The 20097-nt window shown below is 35.6% G+C and overlaps 1 protein-coding gene across 2 annotated transcripts in view; it reads right to left on the reverse strand.

Moving 5' to 3' along the window:
- The window catches only part of PCDH10 (protocadherin 10), a 118568-nt gene that overhangs the window by 44752 nt on the left and 53719 nt on the right, over nucleotides 1–20097 (reverse strand). The window contains exon 5 of one of the 2 annotated variants that reach the window (XM_020976646.2): nucleotides 14864–19739. The exons of the other annotated variant lie outside the window; for it this stretch is intronic. Within the exon in view, the coding sequence (XP_020832305.1) occupies nucleotides 19720–19739 (20 nt within the window). The 3' untranslated portion in view covers nucleotides 14864–19719. Of the gene's footprint in view, nucleotides 1–14863; nucleotides 19740–20097 lie in introns of those variants that run through there. 2 annotated transcript variants of the gene reach the window in all.

Consider the following 20097-nt stretch of genomic DNA (forward strand, 5'->3'; position numbering starts at 1 on the left):
GTCATTTGCCCAAGGTCACACAGCTAGTAAGTGTCTGAGGATGGATTTGAACTCAGGATTTCCTGACTCCAGGCCCAGCATTCTATCCACTTAGTTGACCCTCGAATATAAGGTAGTTTCAGAGGGAGGACTTTGTGTTTGAGGGATTCAGAAAAATATTCTTGGATATTACGTTTCATTCTCAGCCCCTCATTTTAGGAATGACAATGATAAAATGGAAAGCATACAAGAAGGATAAGGGCCTTAGAGGCCATCTCATGTGAGGATGACTTGAAGGAATTAGGGATGTTTCACTTAGAGAAGAGAAAGTTTAATATGGCTGCATTTTATGAATGATGATAAATTGGAGAGCATCCAGGAAGGACAAGGGCCTTTGAGGCCACGTCATGTAAGGATTCATTTAAGTAACTGGGTATATTTCACTTGGAGAAGAGAGAGGTTAGTAGGGACGTGACAGTTGTCTTCAAATATTTGAAGGGCTATCATATAGACAGCAGATCTAACTTGTTCTACTTGCCTCTCGAAGGGCAGAAGTAGAGAAATCTTTCTAACAAAGTCATTTATAAGAGGACTGGGCTGCCTGGATACTGAGATTGCTTCACTTATGATAAAAGTCTCTCTCAGTAAAGAGAGGCCATATTGTTTGCACAATGGGATGATGTCTTCTGGAGTCATTCTACAACCAGTCCTATGTCCCTAAGACCCAACCCAGTTGTTAGAAAATAAAAGGAGTGGACAACTGAGATGCAATTTGAAATATTGCTGAGGTCCCATTGTTCAGACTTCAAAGCCTTTGTGTGAGATTTTGTCTTAACATTGAATGATGGACAAGGGCATATTTCTTAAGTCTCCTGCAGCCCTAAGTACTCCAAAGCATTTGGGCTAGTGTAGGAAGGCTCTGACCCTTAGAATGTTTTTATTCCATTGATCTAGATTGAGTAATTATTTTCCTTAGTCTCCTATAAGATGCAGGAGCCTGGAAAACTTGTTGTTGTTGTTGTTATAAAGTAAACTTCTTGTAAGAAGGAATCATTTCATTTATTGCATTTGTATTCCCAATGTGTGCATGAAATATTCAGGTAGGGCTAGCACCTCTGGTGTGAGGGCTTGCTGAGCCCTTTTCAGGGCTCTTCATTCACTTTTGGTGTCCACCTGTCACCCAACTCTTACCTATGGCTCCAAGAAGTTATCATATACAGTGGCCACACACTGATAACACCATCTTGGCAGATGGGCTTAACCAGATTGAGAGTAAACAACAGGACTCAAACCCATTGGTGAGTTGGGGGTGTCTACACCAAGCATGTGAAGATTTCTCCCCATGGAACGGGCAAATGAGAACAATCTGTTCAAATGGCCATGAAGGCAGCTAAAGCAGGCACTGTGGGGCACTTAGGGCTTAGTCAGACATCATAGACACCAAGGTCATCCAATGTATCTTGAGCCATTCCCAGTTGTTCCAACTTCTGTCTTGTCACTGGACTTTGATGTCTCAGAAAGGGAGACTGAGGCTGATGACTTTGTGCAATTCTGCCTTAAATCCAACTCATTCTCAAGTCAAGGCATTGTACCGTGATGTCACTGGTTCTCTTTGAAAACAAAGGATGAACAACGATTCCCAGGATGAACAATTTCCAGTGTCTGGACCACTGTCTGAAGGAGCATAAAAATATTTGTTGACTAATTGACTGAGTTTCTCCAAATAAGCTTCATTTACTAGATCTTCCTGAATCTTGAGTTTGATTTTAAGGAAAATTTCTTCAAGGATATAGAGCAGTACAGATATAGAATAGTACAGGGGAAAAAACCTTGCCTGAAACAAGAAAACCTGGGGGACCTTGGTTAAAGTCAGTTCACCTCTCTGTATCTCAGCTACCTACAAGGAAAGAAAGTTGGACTCCTCTAAGGGAGTCCTTCCAAGGTCCTTTAAGGTCTAAGTCCTCTAAGGTACCTTCAAAATCTAACCTATTCATCCTTTTTTTAAAGGGTGACCAAATTGATTGTCCCCTGAGTAGCAGTCATTACCTCCTTATGAATTTGTTATTGTCCTGACTCACCACGAAGTAGGTGATTAATAACTAGCATGAAGATGAACCTATAGCACTAGGTAATGAGGAAGCTGCTATACAATTATCACTGGATGAGATCTGGTACATATTAGATGCTTAATAAATGTGTGTTGAGTGAATGAATGAGAAACTTCAACCGAATTTCGATTAGATACACGTGCTCATTTGGCATAGCTGATACTTTCAGAAAAAGAAAAAAAAAATGGATGTGCCTGCATCAGAAGTGTCTGACTCCTGAATCTCTGACAAATTGGAAGAGGGAAGCAGAAAGTTCTGTTTTAGTGATTTGGAATCCAACTAACTAAATTACCCATATCTAGCTGTATAATACAGCTGGTAAGTATACATATTTCATTTAGACTCTGGTCCATTTTTTTGAGTGATGAACTTTTATGGTGATAGGTGCTAAGCAAATGCATAGATTTGAAAGGATGTAAAAATGAAAGATTTTTAATGATAAATGAAATTCACTGAAATCTCTTTTTTTTAAATAGAGGCCTTTTTAGACTGTTAGTATGCTACTCAAAAAATTATAGTATATGTGGTGATTGGACTTATGATTTCTTTGTTATATAGAACTCCTGATGAAGCTGTTCCCTCTATCAATGCCTATTAGCACTTCCTTTGTAATTTATAATCTTTGAGAGTTACTTAAAGTTCTGAGAAGTCAAGTGACTTGTCCAGGATTACTCAACCAGTTTGGTGTGAAAGATGGGAATGAAGCTAAAGTCTATCTGGCTTCAAAGCCAGCTCTCTATCCATTCCACCACTGATAACAAACGCCAATAAAAATGAGCCACTAAACCATCCCTAAGGATCCTAGCAGGCTACATAGTGACTTAGAAAAATATATATTAACATTCCCTATGTTTTTGCATTTTTATTTATTTTATTAAAATTTCCCAATTACATTTTAATCTGGTTCAGGCTGTGCACCTGTTTGATAAATTTGTACTATGCAATGCTGCCCCTCTCTATGGTATTCTTGCTAGTTAGTAAATTTGCTTCCCCTCCCCTCAACAGTTGTGCCTAAAATGTAGTCATATTACTCATACATTTCTGTAATTTAACAAATAGTAAACTTGACAAAGGACCAGAGATTTAACTTTTAAAAATCTTCAACCTTTGCTACTTAAATTCTGATTAATGATCATTTCCTACCTAATTCTGGCTAAAGGAGCCATATGTCTTCCAAATTGAAAAGTACCTTGAAACATGGAAACTAACCATTCCTGCTTAATAATTGTATTTTAAAATCACCTGATAACAGAGATATCTTTGTGAAATAATAGTTCCTCTACTGTCCCTCTCTGAATGAACCTGTATGATTTCAGTATTTTGCTATTTATTTTATATTCTGATTTTAGAAATCTTGAATATAGACTCATAGAGCATGTAGTGGTAGAGTGAATTGTTGTTCTTCATTCTCAAAGGGGACCATGACATCAGGGAGGTGATGCCACAACATGAAAGTGATTTGGATTTAAGTGAGGCAAGGATGTGCAGAGTCACCAGCCTTACTTTCTTCTTTGAAGTCATTTGGGTCCAGAGGCAAGATATAGATCAAAATGACTGGAGATAGCCCTGGATGCAGTGGGAGACCTTGACCTTTTTAAGCTAAGATCTTTAACAGATCTCAGTTTGACTGAATGTCTATTCAGTGATTAAGGCTAGGTAAGAAATCAGGCAGTGAATGGCCTCCTTTTACCTAGTCACAAAACAAACAAACAAACAAACAAACAATCTGGGAGGGGAAGGCAGAGTGTATAGAGTGCAGGTGGAGTAAAGAAGGAAGTTCTGAATTTAAATTTGTGCTCTAAAACTTAGATGCTGTGTGATCTTAGACAAGCCCTTTATTTTCTCTGAATCTCAAGTAACTCTCTAAAGAGTCCTCAAAAAAGCTTTAAAAGAAGAAAAGAAAACATATATGTAGATAATTATACTTCAGTATAATTGGTTTTCTTTGTGATCCTATGCACTTTATTTTATGCACTTAGAAATACTAATGAGAAAAGTAATCTATAGGTTTCACAACCACACACAAGAAAAAAATAAGAACTCCTTCTCCTAAAAATATCTACTAAATTATGGGCAGGTTTCCTTCTGGTCACTAACTAAGCCACAGATCATTGATATAATATATAGACTTTTAGAATATAAGAGCTTGAAAGGACCTTCCAGAGCCTCTAATCCAGGGAGTGTGTGTGTGTGTGTGTGATGGACTTCTCAGAATGTTTTTAAAGACATAAAATAAAATATATAGGATTACAAACAAAATGAATTATAATGAAATATAGGTATCAATTTTTTTTAAATGAACATAAGTTGCTAGGTCTAGATCCAAGGTTAGTCCTTACTTGAGTCCAAATCCCTCATTTTACTGATAGAGGAACCTGAGGTAGAGAGAGATTTAAGTGATTTGCCCCAGGTCACACTGGAAGTTAGTACAGAGCCAAGATTACAATCCGGGTTTCTAGACAGCCAGGCTTTTTTTCCTCTCACTTCCTTGAGGTGAAAAAATGAACTTCCCTCTCCAGCCTCACTTTGTACATGCATCTTCACAGAAATGTTCAAGAGCCACCTTTCAATGTTATTGCTTTATTATCTTAAATGCTTTTAAAAACTGTGTTCTTTTATTGTATGACAAGAGATACTCTTTCAGTGTAAAGTTGTTGAATTTCCAGGCTGTTTTTAATAGCATTGTACTTCATGGTTTGGAACAGACAAGAATCTCCTCTGTTTCCCTTTTATCTTCCTTCCTGTGATAAGGGAGAATGTGGATGCATTAAGCAAAGCCTTGCCACATCTGTCAGCCAAACTATGAGCTCCCCTCCTGTGCAAAGGAGCCCCACGCCTGTCAGGCAGCTCTCTGTGGATGTGAAGGTTGCGGCCTGGGGTTTCTATCTCCTCCCTCAGATGTAGTCTCCTCATCCCTGCTGCCAGTCGTTGCTTGTCAGATGGAGGAGATGATTCCATCATCAGATTGCAGCCCTGTTCTACCACTTGGGGCCAGGTGTCACTCTTCAGGGAAGGGAGTTAAAGCTTTTTTTTTTTTGTCAGAGTGGATTTCTCTTGTTTCACTTAACATCTACTCACCTTTTGGTATTAAAAAGGAAAAAAAAAATACAAACCGATAAGGCTGTCCCCAGGCAGAATTTTCACACTACCCAAAGCAGCCGCTGTAGTTGGAAAGGGCCTTCAATAACTGTCAAAAACTGACATCACTGTGTAAAGAGCTGTTCATTTCGATATCTCATTTCGGATTGATATACGTGCCACTTTTATATCCTTCAGCTCAATATAACATTTGCCCTTTCATGTTCTCAGTTTAAGCTATTGGGAATTTAAAGCTATTTCAAAGCATAATTACAGCAATCTGCATATAAAAGGCTATATGTCCTACAGAGGGCTCCACAGAAAAAGCAAAGTCTTTCAAAGAAGGAAATGAGAAGTAAATCCCACAACTAAGATTCAGGGAAGTTAATACATTTTTCATCTGATGAGAACAGCCAAAGATTAACCAAGTCACAGGTCAGTCAGAGGCAGATTGGGGGGAGGAGGGAGGAGTGGCTGGAAGTAGATAGGCATGAAGGAATAGAAGGTGAAAACAAGGACTATATATAGATATAGAAACATTAAACACACACACATACATGTACACATACATATACATATATACAACATACATGTGTATGTGTACATGTATATGTACATATTATGTGCATATGTGTGATTGCATATATAATGTATGTAAATGCGTTGTGTAGATGCATATATGTATATGCATATTGCCTGTTTCTAATTATATGTGCATGTATGTGCATACATATGCACATGTGTGTATGCATGTGGGTATTAGCACGGGAATATGTGTGGCTGAGGCCTTAGAGAGGTTACCCAATATCACACAGGTTATAAATGGTAGAGTTGGGATTTGGCTGCAATATTTCTGACTCCAGATGCAGTATTTTTGTCACTATACCAGGCTGCCACCCACATCAGTACTGACTATTATAATACTAATATGCACCAAGGCTTCTCACTCACATATATATTTGCATGGTACCAATGTATAAAACAATTGACAGAAAACTTTTTTCTTCCTCTTCCAAAAAGAAAAACCACAAAAATTGTGATCTGCAATTGTAAGTAGTAATATTGAACAACTCTGGAATTTTCTGAGGTACATTACACTCCAAAGATATCATTGCTAGCTTAAGGGGGAAAAAAATATGTCATTCCTTTTACAGTAAGAAGAAAGACTATTTCAGTAGTTAAAACACTTGTACGGGGCTTTTAAAAGTATTTTGAAGCAAATCTTGAGGTCTTTTCTTTCTTTTTTTTTTTAATGCTAGGCATACATTCTAGAAGTGAACTAAAGGCATTTCACACAGAGCCATGTAGCAACATATGGTAACCCTAGTCTCAAACAGGAAAATGTGTCTGTCTGTGCCAGCTCTTAATTACCAGCTCATTAACACTCAGGTGTCAACTGCTGGTGGCAAAGGCAATGCCCACGCGGCCTGGTTTCTGTCCTCCACAATGTAATTAAATTGACCTCAGCCACCGAAGCTGGAGCTGCTTGAGAAGACTTGGACACAAGTTTCAGGCACTAATCACACTAGCATCATTTGGTGAATCACCCAGTGTAATGAGGAGAAGAAAGACTCCAGTTAGCATCAAATTGTACTTTCAAATATATTAATGACCTAAAGGACAATGAAAGGAATAAGCTCTCCTCTACTCCAGGATGCCTGTTACATAGATAGTCTGATTTAACACAGATAACTGAAGTCTCCATTGCCTATCAAGTACACTATCAAGTTAGAATAAAAATAAATTAAAAAAAAAGAATTGCAATAATTTTGAGCATCTACATGATGTAGATTTGTTTTTCATTTACCTTCTATACTGGAAAAGAAAGATGTGCACATGCTGCTCCCACACCTGGAATGCACCCCTTCCTCATTTCCACTTCTTAGAATCTTTGGTTGCCCACAAGACTCAGCTCAAACTCTACCTTCTGCACAAGACATTTCCCGAGAACCCCAAACAGTACTATCTGCCTTCCTTCCCCTCAATTACTTCTCAATTACTATATATCTATTTGGTATCAATTCTGTATTTACCTATATATGTATTTATTTCTTCTGATGGAATATAAGCTCCTTGAGGGTATAAGATATGTAGATAGATAGATAGATAGATAGATAGATAGATACATAGATAGATAGATCTTTTTTCCCCCCATAATTTTTGTACTCAGATAGAAAATCCCTGAAGATAAATTCCCATTCTTCTGAACTTCCATACAAAGTACACCTTCATTGTCCGGGAAAATTTTTCTACTATCAGGCCTGGTGAACTGATTAGGCAGGAGATCTTATAGCCAATATTTTTTCCCCCAAGATACTGTGCAGTATCTATCACAGGGACTGGTACATAGTAGGTCTTTATAAAATGTTTGTGGAGCCATTGATTCCTAAATGTTTTCTTAACTCTGACTTACTACTATAGACTTAAATCCATTAATAACTCTATACAGAAAACTTGAAACTCAAAATATTAATTGATTTCCCTACAGTCCTAGTGTCAAAGGTGAGATTTGAACCCAGATCTTCCCAGGTATGTACTCATAAAGGTTTAACAACCAGTTCTTTAGAGAAGGGGTGGGGGAAAGTACTCTCAGTACACTTTTAAGTTTAATATGAATTTTCAACATTTTCTCCATCACCTTCTTGAATCTAGACAATAAACAAAACAATAAACTAAACACCATTGTAGCATTTGCTGATTTCTGAGGCACAAATGTTCACACTGAAAATTTAACCATCTATCGTCATGAGTCGATTCAAGCTAGTTCCGGTATGTCCTTGTTCTTCTGAATTGTCTCATTCACTTCACCACACTCTAATGAGGCAGGGTGGTATAGTGTAGTAATCAGCTGAGTACATATTAACCATTTACAATGTGCTAGTTAAAAGGCAATGTAACAGTGGAGATGGTAGCCATAGGCATACTTGGAACCAGGAAGACCTGGGTTCAAGTCCCACTTCTGACATATATGGGTTGTATAACTCTAGGCAACTCAACCTCTCATTGCTCTAATCAGTTCTCTGAGATTATACACTGGAGAGAAAGTGATAGCCTACATTAATAGAGACAGCTTTTTTATCAAGAATTCCCCATACCAAAGAAATTACAGATCCATTCTCTGTCTCTATGTGCCAGTCACTGTGCTGGATACTAGAGATCCAAATTAAGAGGAAAAAAAAAAAAAGCAAGTTACTCTCTTCCCACAAGAAGCTAGGGGACATATACCATATTCTCTATGGCAAGAATTCTTTACCTTTTTGGGGTCCTGGAACTCTTTGGAAGTTTGGTAAAGGCTATAGACTTTTTTTTTCAGAATATTTTTAAATAATTAGAGAAAATGCTAAATTTCAGTTAGGGGTTAGTCAAAATAAAGATGTCTTTTTTCCCATATAAATTTATGGATTCCCTGAAATCTGTGCAAGAAACCCAGGTTCTGAACCCTTGCCTTAGGATGTGGTGGCTAGGGAAGGGGACTTTCCTAGGTAGTCACAGAGATTTTAAGAGGAACCAAAAAGCAGATGTTGTAGAAGGCTGTGTGCCCTTTCTAGTAGCAGTGATAATATTGATTTGATTATTGTTTCCTGAGGGAACTAAGAAGGGAAAAAGAGAAGAGGGAGGATGCATGCAGCAAGTGTACCGATGACAACATGGCCTGGGACTGATAGAAGGGGCTGAGGTGAAGATCGATTTACTCATCCTCCAATTCAGGCAGCTCTGTCATAGGGCAAATAAACAAAACTGAGTGGATTAAATCCCCTAGATGGAGAGTCAAATCTCTAGAAGCCTGGGTTAGGATTCATGATATTCCTGGTGGGAAGAGATGTCCAGGGCCAGAGAGCAGACTGTCCTTTGAGTCAGGAAGACCTAAGTTGAAGTCCGGTCTGATACATACAGACTGTGGGACCACAGCTGATGGTCCCTTACCTGCTCAGTGATACAGGCAACTCTCTAAGACTGTAAATCATTAATGAATGGCTGAGGAATTCCAAATGCCAATGAAATCACAGATCTGAACAGAAAAATAAAAGTCCTAGCAAAAATTACTTTTATGCTCAACTGAAAAATCCTTGAGGATAAATTCCCATTCTTTTGAACTTCCATATCAACTCTACCTTCATTGCTTGGGAAATCTTCACCATTATGAGGTCAAGACTTTTACTGGGGAACTCATTGGGCAGGAGATTTTATAATAAATATCTTTTTTTTTCTTTTTAGACTGGAACCATAAGTGTGAGCATCCCATGAGGTCTAGCAAAACCAAAAGTGATAAGCCATGGCTCTGAGTCTGAATGAACTTTGCATCAGTTGAACAATCAACAAGCATTTATTAAGCATCTACTATGCCAAATGTTTCCCATTGTGTCTGTTTATCTAGGATATGCTCAAAATGGCTGCCTATCTTTTCTATTTCCAATCCTGACCTTGATATTCTTTGGACATTTCTAGTTTTATCCCCTCCCCCAAATTTATAGCTGTTATTTTAGACATTTTCTAGTACACAAAAGGCCCAGCTATACTTTGCGAGTAGGGAGGAAGGTGGCCAGTATGGTATAATGGAAAATAAACATTGGCTCTGGAGTCAAAGGATCTTGGCTTAAATCTTGGCCTCTGGTATTTACCTTGTGAACTTAATGAAATCACTTAATCTACCTGGTTATCAGTTTCCTCAACTATCAAGTGAGAGTCTAGGACTGGATGACCTGTGAAGTCTATTCTAGTTATAAATCTATGATTCTCTGAATACAGCTACTTCTTCCTTCCTGGGGGTGGATAGGGAGTAACCCTAAGGTTCATGGGCACTCCTTCAAGAGTTGTCATTTTTCTCACACACACACACACATTGGCTTTCCTCATAATCTTCTTGTTCCTTTCTCCAAGGACTTCTCATGCAACTTCCTGCATGATACAAAATTGGTAAAATAATATTTTGAATACTGACTTCACAATATTGCTAATGAGATACCAAATGAATTAAACATCCTGCAAAACTTTTAATGCATTATATGATATTGATTAGCATAAGTATTATTTATTTCATTCTTATCATCTTTTTGAAGGATTCAAATAGAAATGGTCTTGAAACAAATTGCTTTCATATTATTATCCATTTAAGGTTTTTAATCTTTGATAAATTTTTCCCACAGGAGAATTTTTTTTTTGTAGTCAAATAAAAGTATTAGGATGTAAAGTTTCCTTTATAGGCTCAATAAAATTAGTACCACTGAGGTAGCAGATGCTTACTATCTATGTTACCTTTGGCAAGTCACTTAATCTCTGCCAGCCTCACTTCATTCTTCTGTAAAATGGAAATAATAACACTTACCACACAGGGTTGTTTTGAAGATCAAATAAAATAATATACGTGAAATGCTTTGCAGACCTTAAAATGCTAAATACATCATTATCTTACAGTGTCATTTTGAGGATAAAGTGGGTTCATTTATGTAAAATGCTTTGCAAACTTTGAAGCACCATATACATTTCAGTTGTTTTTATTATTTTTGTTGCTACAAACTATTAAAGATTAAGCATTATAATAAGGGTCACAGATTAAATAGAAGACAAATACCAGCAGTGATTCCACCAAGAATAGGAGGGGGATTGAAACAAGAAATATTTGGGCTTTCTTATAAAACACCTTAATATGGTGTCATATTTCTAGCCACTTAGTGGCATGGCAGATAAAGCAATGAATCTGGAGTCAGGAAGACCTGAGTTCAAATCCAGCCTCAATCATTTACCAGCTGTGTGACCCTGCTCAAGTCACTTTACTTTTGTGTGTCTCAGGTTCCTCATCTGTATAATGGAGATATAATACCTATCTCCCAGGTTTTTTGTGAGGATAAAATGGGATTATGTTTGAAAAACATTTTGCAAACTTTAGACACTGTATAAATACTAGCTATTGTTAAGAAAATTGAATTAAAAAATTTATTAAGCTCTCACTATAGGTCAGGCGCTGGGATATAAAGACAAAAATGACAACATCCCTTGCCTTCCAGGAAGCTGAATTCTACTGAGCTATATGAGAATAGTATAAAGAAGAAATTTCATAATGAAGTACATAATTTCCCATGTTGAAAAGAAATATATCCAGTCATTTACCACATGATCTGTCTTTATACAAAAAGTAATCTAGTTTTAAAACAAAATTATTTTGTAAGAATGTTAATAATTGATTCATGATGTATGTATGTTGCAGTTGAGGGCATCATATGTACATATAAAGGGAAACAGCCTATCATCCTATTGATCTCTACAGACCTATGCATTCAGAGACTGTGTGTGAATGTGCCTATGAATTCACTGATTACTTTATATCATTCAAAAATATCTGTGTATGCATGTTAATTTCAATTAATGTAGTATAGGAAAATAAACCCTCTTTCATTTGTTTTAAAAACACTAAAGGAAAAATATTCACCCACAAACACCCCCCTCAAAAAATGAAATTAGCAGTAGCAATCAATAGCACATAATAGCACTGAAATTCTTTTACGGGGCTGATTTCCTAAAAACAAATCAATGAAAAGGTAATTTTTTTTCTCCACAAAGTGTTCTGTAAGCATTGCATCTAGCTTGGTAGGTATTGGTGGAAAACAGAGCATTAAATATATATCCATTTACATTTTCTTTCATGGAAGTTCACAATTATTGTCACTCATGTAGCACTTTCCATTACTTTCATTTCCATTACTTTCATTACTAATGCATTTATCATGGAAGAGTGTCTACTCTAAATCTTGGTGTCTTATTCCATCATTAGACTTGAATCCCCTTGAAAAGCAGGGGAGGTATTTTTCACCTAAACTTTGCATCTGCCAGCACAGTTCTCTGAACATTGTTTTTCAGTTGTTCAGTCATGTCTGACCCTTCATGATCCTGTGGACCACAGCATGCCAAAGCTATCCATGTTTCTTAGCAAAGATTCTGGAGTAATATACCATTTCCTTTTCCAGTGAATTAAGGCAAACTGAGGTTGACTTGCCCAGGGTCACACAGCTAGTAAGTGTCTGAAGCTGAACTTAAACTCAGCTTTTCCTGATTTAAGGTCCAGCACTTCATCTACTGAGCCATCTAGTTGCCTCCACTCTCTGAACATAGTAGGCACTTAACAATGTTTATTGTATTGTTTTTGCCATATTCATGCCCATGAAAACCAACCTTTTTCAGTTTAAATAGGCTGTCAATGTTTCATTATTCATATCTTGCACTCTTTTTTATTATTCTCTCATCTAAATAGTAGGCATAGCTATATTTAAAGCCAAATTTCTCTTTCCTCACTCCAAGTGCCAGTTCTAATTTAATTAATCTTGTTTTTAATTTTTTTATTTTAGTTGTGTCCATTTTATCATTTCCCTATACATTTTATCCTTGTGAATTGTGCATTAATAATTTATGACTTTTTTGTTATACTATTCTTTCTCTCTCTCTCTCTCTCTCTCTCTCTCTCTCTCTCCCCACCTCCTTCCATATATACGTGTGTATACACACATAAATACACATGCATATGTACATGTATGTATTATACATTAACATCTTTCAAGTTCATCATTGTTTTAGGGGGTTTTTTTAATTGTGAGGTTACACTTCTTTACATTACACTATTTCTTCATGATCCCTTATTTGTGAAGTATTAAAGTCTGATCATACCCATGGTTTATATCTCCACCACCACTGGATCATATTCATTTTCAATTCTTTAAAGAAAGTAGTCTTTCACAAAGTGTAGACATATACAAATAGGGTACTGAAGTTAAAATGAAATTAGTCCTTCGGTTCTCATTAGTGTATTGATTCTAAATATAGGACTGCCCCTCTCACGTATTCTGAATTTGTGGCTGCAAATATTTGTAGTTTGTGGAGGCAACTCATCTGATCTATCTTACCTGAGATTTTGTTGTATTGAGCCCCATGGGGTGGAAACTTTCACCTTGTAAAAGTGAAGAAGAAAAGGGATTGATTGTATGTCAAATTCCCCTGGAAAGTCACATCCGTGTGTTGGGTGACAGAGTGTTTGTTAGAAGGGGAAATAGTATGTAGACATGAAACATATAAAGGTTCCATACTCAAAATACATCTTATACAAACAAATTTACCAATTAGATGTTCATTTAGACCAACAAACTCCCTATAAAAAACTCCTCGGGGGGTCTGAGTCCAAGTCCTACTTGAGTGTTCTGTTCCTTCGTTTCATACTGACTTGTAGTTGGCTATTGGTGTCTGATGGCTGTGCCAGCAGTAAACAAACTCTGGAAAGGACAACTAAGCTGGAAAGCGTCATAGGATCACAATCTCATAGATCCAGAGGCCATCAAGTCCAACCCCTTCATTTTACAGGCTGGAAAAGTTAAATGACTTGAGTAAGGTCATACAAATAGTTAGTGATAGACAGCTTTTGATTATGTGTGTGTGTATGACAAGAGGAGCTGCCTAGCTGTTTTTAGAAAGTTTTTCAAAAGAAGGTTTATATAAGCTAATAGTTTCTTTTGGCCAAAGTAACTCATGAGCATCCCTCCCTAAGAAACAGAGGGGTGGACCCTGGCACTCATAAAGGTAGTAGCAATATTCATGAATTCATGGAATTTTTAAATATTCAAGTGTGAGAGGGTATATGTAAAGTAATTTCCAAAGTAAATGTCAGTTACTATTATTTTTATTATTGTTGTTGTCATAGTTGCCTAGCTGAACAGCTAGTGAATGGGAATTTTTACTGAATGCTAACAGAGGAGGAAAAACTTATGGGGCAGACTTATGGGGATTTTATTTAGTCAGAGTAAGATCTAATACTGATGACTCCAAGACCCATAAGAGTTGGAACCTATAGTGTGGGAGCTAAAGAAAGCCAGTAAGCTAAACAACACAGGAATGTGGAAGGAATTAAATTGTTATCTTTGTCTTTTTATGTAGATTTGTAAAGCCTAAATCTCTTTAAAATTTATTGCCAGCAGTCATTTTCAATCTAAGATTATTATCACTTGATAACAAAAAGTTCCATTCCTGAATTTAAAGTGTCAGATCTGGACTCGGAATTTGTGGAACTATATAGTGAATAGGATGGGGATGATTCCTTCAGTTCAGAATAAATCAAGCTTCTCTATGACCTCCACAGTCTTTTTCCATCTTCCCTCAGAAAGGTTTTCAGCAGCTAGGATTTCAAAATTTCGGGAAGAAAAATTTTTCTAGTTGAATTGTTTCCCCTCTCCCAAACCCATCTAGCTACTTCTACTGGCATTAGATATGCAAGCTTTTCTTTCTAGAAACCTGGATAAGAGAAAGTTGTTTGTTTGTTTGATCATGATTTTGGTATTTAGATATACTTTGAATGAAAGCACTTGTATTCATATCCCTGTGCCCTTTTTATATCTATACAGAACAAAGGCATAGAATGAAAAGGAAAGATTGCATGGAGAAAGAGCTCTAAAGCTTGAGTGTCTGGTAGCACAGAAGACAACGCCCAGACCAGTCTTCAAATTATCACAAGTAAAGTTGTTTTGAACCACCTATGTTGTGCTTCTCCAAAAGTACTCCATTGTGAGGCAATGTCACCCTAGGGCTATGATGTTGAGGCTGAAATTACTAAGTGAAAAGTTATTTGTTGTCTGTTTATTTTATCTTTGGGCCATATCCTGCCACTGGTTTTTATTCAATGCCCCCACAGGAGGCAGTGGAAAACCCATGCATGGAAGAATGGCAGAATATGTATCCTACTTTTATTTATTACATATATATGTATACAGCAGTATAAAATAATATATTACATTTACACTCATATTTTTATTTAGGTATTATAGCATTCACAGTAACAAACACTATAGTTAGAATTAAAACTCATCTTTCATTAGAATACCCTGTTTTCACTCACAGATAACTGTCTCAAAAATGTGTTTAGAGCTGACAATTTCCCTGCTTGCTTTCAGCTCAAGGGTGAATTTTGTTTTAATGTGTTGAAAGTCTGAGTTCTATTTATTCAGAAATTTTTGAGTCAAATGTGAAAGAAATGGATTTTTTTTTGCATTGTCAATGCAGTATTTGCACATCACTCAAAAACATCTGGACTATAAAACTTCAAACTTAGAATATGACTAGCTCTTAAGAAATAAAAGTCATTTTGCTAAATTTACAAATACTTAAAAAATAAGAACAGTGATTAGAAAGTCATGCATGCACACTAAAATTATTAAGATTTTAGTCATGTTATTGCCTGCAATACTCTAGTGGCGCCCATCTTTCAGCATTCTCATAGAATGCTTGAGTTTAAAATCTTTGCCAAGTTGTAAAAGAAAAACAAATATCTTAACAGCTTCATCATCTACTATGTATGAATTTTGTTGTCTATCAGAGGACTAAAGCTTAAATACATGAAAATTTATAGTCTATTCCATGGTGTCCAAATATGATGTTTTTTTTAAATTTGTTTTTTTTTAATGTTGGAAAGGAAAATGAAAACAAAACAAGGATGTTAAGTACAAAGCCTTCATCACTGAAAAATACATTGAAATTTCAAGAACCCAATAAAGCAATGTATGATACTCTTAAAATAATCAAATTGACACTCATGTGGGGATATTCAGTTTTTTAGAACACATCTGGAAATCCAATAGAATAATGTACAGTGATAATAAATGTACTATTGTATGGTCATCAGCAGTCAAGAACCTGACTAATTTGTCATAATTAGAAATAACACAATATATTTGAGTGCTTAGTTAATTTAAAGGAAAATCTCATTCCTGTTGATACGTTTTTTTTTTTACTTTTCAGAAGTTAAAAGGAGAATTAAGCCTATGCAGGAAAGCCCTGTTAAAGTCAATAAGAAAGAGAAGGGATTTTTGTTGTTAGGATCCTAGATCAAGAGCTAGAAGGGACCTTTGACAAGGTCATCTAGTCCAATCTACTCATTTTGAAAATGAAAAATTGGAGGCTCAGTGAAGTGAAGTGGCTTTGCCAAAAATTACACAGGTAAAAAGTGGCGAAGCTAGAATTTAAATCCTGGTCCTCTGATCTAGTGTTTTTACCTCCCTTATTGGAGCAACAAGGTTTTTTGTTTTTTTGTCTTTTTACCCTCTACAACTTCAGAAGTCAGCTTCAGACTTGAGACAGGAGGCTCCAATTTACTAGATCAATCCATTCTCAATTTTTTTTTTCACTTAGAATACGTATTCATAAAGGCTTTGCATTTAATATCATCACCAAACAATATCTATGTACTGTCTCACTATGCCCCAGGAAAGAGGATACAATTTTATATGTATATTTGTTATCAATATGCCTGTAAAAGAATTCCAGTGTAAATTCTCAGTGTTTAATTAAAAATGTCTCCACAATGTGATTCCCAGTAATAAATCAGAATGTTTACAAGTGGATGAAACATATTTTTATATTGTCATTTGACATACTTTTGCAACATTAAGACATTATTTCCACAGGAAAATCTGTTGATTCCTTACTGCTCTAAAGACTATACATGTTAGCTAGGAGGAGGTGAAATGAATAAATGGATTTTGTTTTTCTATTTCCCTTCTGAAAGTTTCATTTGATGGAAGACTTTGTTCAATTATTTGAGTGTATTTTTTATTTGATTGCTAGAGGATATAGGGGAGAATTTGGAAAGAAGATAATCTGATTAATGGGATAGCCAGATTTAAATATAACACATATGTATTTATATACTATACACATATGTACACACATATGTATATCTATCTATCTATCTATCTATGCACTGTATATTGATTCAAGAAATACAAACAGCAACCAAAAACCCTTCAATTTTCATGAGTTAAGTTTAATTCCCTTCTGCTCACTGCTAACTTTGAAGCCAATTGACTTTACTCCTCACTTTCTATGAACTGCAATGACTTCTAGCTCATGCTTTCTTTAAATAGGCAGTTGATTAGAGGCCTAATTATGTCATTTTATCTCTATAATCATGAAATTCTATTATATAATTTGTTGGAAGTCTTTTTTTTTAAGATTCATGGCAGAATTCAATTACTAAGGTCCAACCTAAGAGAATAAAATCCCTAAGGCATCAATTAAGATAAATAAATAAAATATAAATAGATATTACACAGACTTAGGCCCAGGAGACAATACATTTGTTCATGCAGAGGGTCAAATAATTAAAAAAGTGATTTCTGATTCCTTTCAAATTACATGGAGTAGGTGTATTGAGTAAATAAAAAAGAGATAAAATCTAATTTAACGGACTTGTAATAAAGAAAAAAGATTTGTGCTTTTTTTTCCCCCCATGAAGGTAAAATGATCCTAATGCATGGAAGGCCTGAAAGTAAAGTAGAAATTTTCAACAAGGAATATCATACGCTTTCCTTATATGCATGACAGCATATGGGCAGCTTCCTAGAAATGAAATAGAGTGCAAGCGTTAATAAAAGTGTGTCTTTTAGGAAACTAACAGGATACACGACTCATCACATTACTTAAGCCTAAATAAATACAGTACTATCATAGGCATCCAAATCACTTATTCATTTCTGAGCTTTCAGGGCAGGAGAATAATTTTACACATGGTTTTAGGACTACCTAAAATAGGTCCCCAAAAGACTTTGCAATATATGGTAATTATTCTGAAATACATAGTGTTCATAATCAGTTTGTCTCTAAATGTCTGATCTCTGCCTATGCGTACACATACAACACATGTACATGCACAGAGTCTGTGGAAATATTGGTGAGTTACAATAGTGACGGGCAAGAAATATTATTCTTTGAATTACATAAATCAAATGTGGGAGAGACCAGTTAATTGTTTTAATTGTTTACAACTCCCCATTAAAGTAGGACTATTAGCCAAAATACCAGATACAGGGCCAGCTAAATTTAAAGATAAATATTTTCAAAGCATTTCTAAAATTCCGCATGGGCACAGGAAGTTAAAGGCTAGAGGTGAGGAGTGAGGCTTCTATCTTTCCTTGAAGATTATCTCACAGACTAATAAAACTAATTTCTCTCTCCATTAATTGCTTTTCTAAACATATCTGCTGATAACACAGACACTTTTTATAATGTGTTTTAACACATAATAAACAGCCATAGGAAAACAACAATAAAATATGTAAAACAGAGGGAAATGAATCTCACTAAATTTAATCATTAACTCTGATGACATAAAAGTAAGGCAAGCTTTACTTTGCAAGGCTTGGTTTCATGAAGACTTTTCTCATTAATCTCATTAATAAAACATTCCAAATACATTTAAACTACAAGTGAATTTTTAATGAACCATGTCCATAATTCCATACGTATTAATTTTAATGGAAGTCTTCCTAACTTATTTGCTGTTTTGTCAGGACAAAATAATATTTATATATCTCTCTATCTGTCACATAAAGAGATTTATAAAGTTTACTTTCTATATATAGTTAGGTTTCCACAAAGCTTTGTAAAATAAAGGTCTGTGTGACTTATATGATTTGGGAAGAGTTTCTTAAAATAGTATTTTTCAGCTACATATTTTACATCGCAAAATGTACAGACACCCAATTTTTTTTTGTTTTAGTTTCCATTTTTAACAACATATACAGGTGAATTTATAGATTCCCTTATACAAAATTCTACATGATCCTAAATTAAACACCATAGAAATAGGAGCAAAAGAATGTAAATGTTCAATCCTTTGACAACATAGTCAGTGTTCAGCCTGGTAACGTTGACAGCTGTGTCTTTGGCATTGAAAATTCAGTACAAGTTTTAGACAAAATTTTGTTGCTTAGAGTTTAAAAAAAAAACAAGAAAAAACAGGATTGATCAAGATTATGAAAACTGGGGAAATGCCATTACAGATGGTTTTTATCTTAGTAAGGTTAGCTTTGGGACCCTGAATTACCTTTTTACTTGAGTGTATGCTGTGAACTCTATGAATCCATTTAAAAACCAACTAAATTGTACCACATTTTCAGGAAAATTATATATAATATAATATAATATATATATTTTATATTTATTTAGAAGCTTTGAAATATTACAGTAAACACTTTGCAACACGGTGTATAAACTACAGAGAATGTCTTTGATATTTTATGGGTCTTCGGAGGAACAACATTTCGATGACCCACAGGTGAAAAGAACATGATCACAATCTCTCTTGTAAAGTTGGAATAGTTTGGGGGGAACACTTGATCACACAAAAATAATATAAAACAGTCAAGTTTAAAACAGTGATATTGCATTTATAATGCACAAATTTCCTTTATCTTGTACGATTGGCTTCTTGTGGTGAATATAAACATCTAGAGGGCTCAGTGACATTTTGGAGAGAGAAAGATATATAGTGCTGTAAACAGGCACACACTGATCAGAGAAGCAAGGTCAGTTGCCTCTGAAGGTTCTACAATTCTGCACATTTCAACTCATTTCTCAGGCCTGCTGAGAGCAATTCGGTCTGATTGTGGGCCCTGGTGACTCCAACAGCAATCGAATTCTCAGTTACACAGAACTGGATGGCCAAGATAATGAAGTTGAAAAGTTGATGCTTTTGTTGGTTCACTTTTTGTGCAAATCATGCTGCGTCAGGTAAGTCCTGTAGAATTGACTAGCATATCCTTTTCCGTGCTGCGGGAAAGAGAGACAGAAAGAAAATACTCAGGAAAAAAAAAAATGGCTCTTGCCCTTTATTTTAGCATTGTTTACTTGGTGGACAAATAAACAAAGCTTAGGTAGCACAAAGGCTTTTTTGAGGTCACTATTTTATAAAAATGTCCAATACTACTTCCTAGACTTTTGTTTCTCCATCAGGAGAATGGAGATGGGGTAATAATGCTTGTATTCTATTAACCTCAGAGGGTCGCTGCAATTGAAAGCACTTTTGCAAACTGTGAAGCACTATAAATGTTAGTTAATATTAATGTCATTTTTAATAAACACAATCCATCTGTAATTTTCCATAACACATAATCATATATTTATATAG

This window comes from Phascolarctos cinereus, unplaced genomic scaffold (genome assembly GCF_003287225.1).
Source record: "Phascolarctos cinereus isolate Bilbo 61053 unplaced genomic scaffold, phaCin_HiC Scaffold_9;HRSCAF=440, whole genome shotgun sequence".
Taxonomy (NCBI): Eukaryota; Metazoa; Chordata; class Mammalia; order Diprotodontia; family Phascolarctidae; genus Phascolarctos; species Phascolarctos cinereus.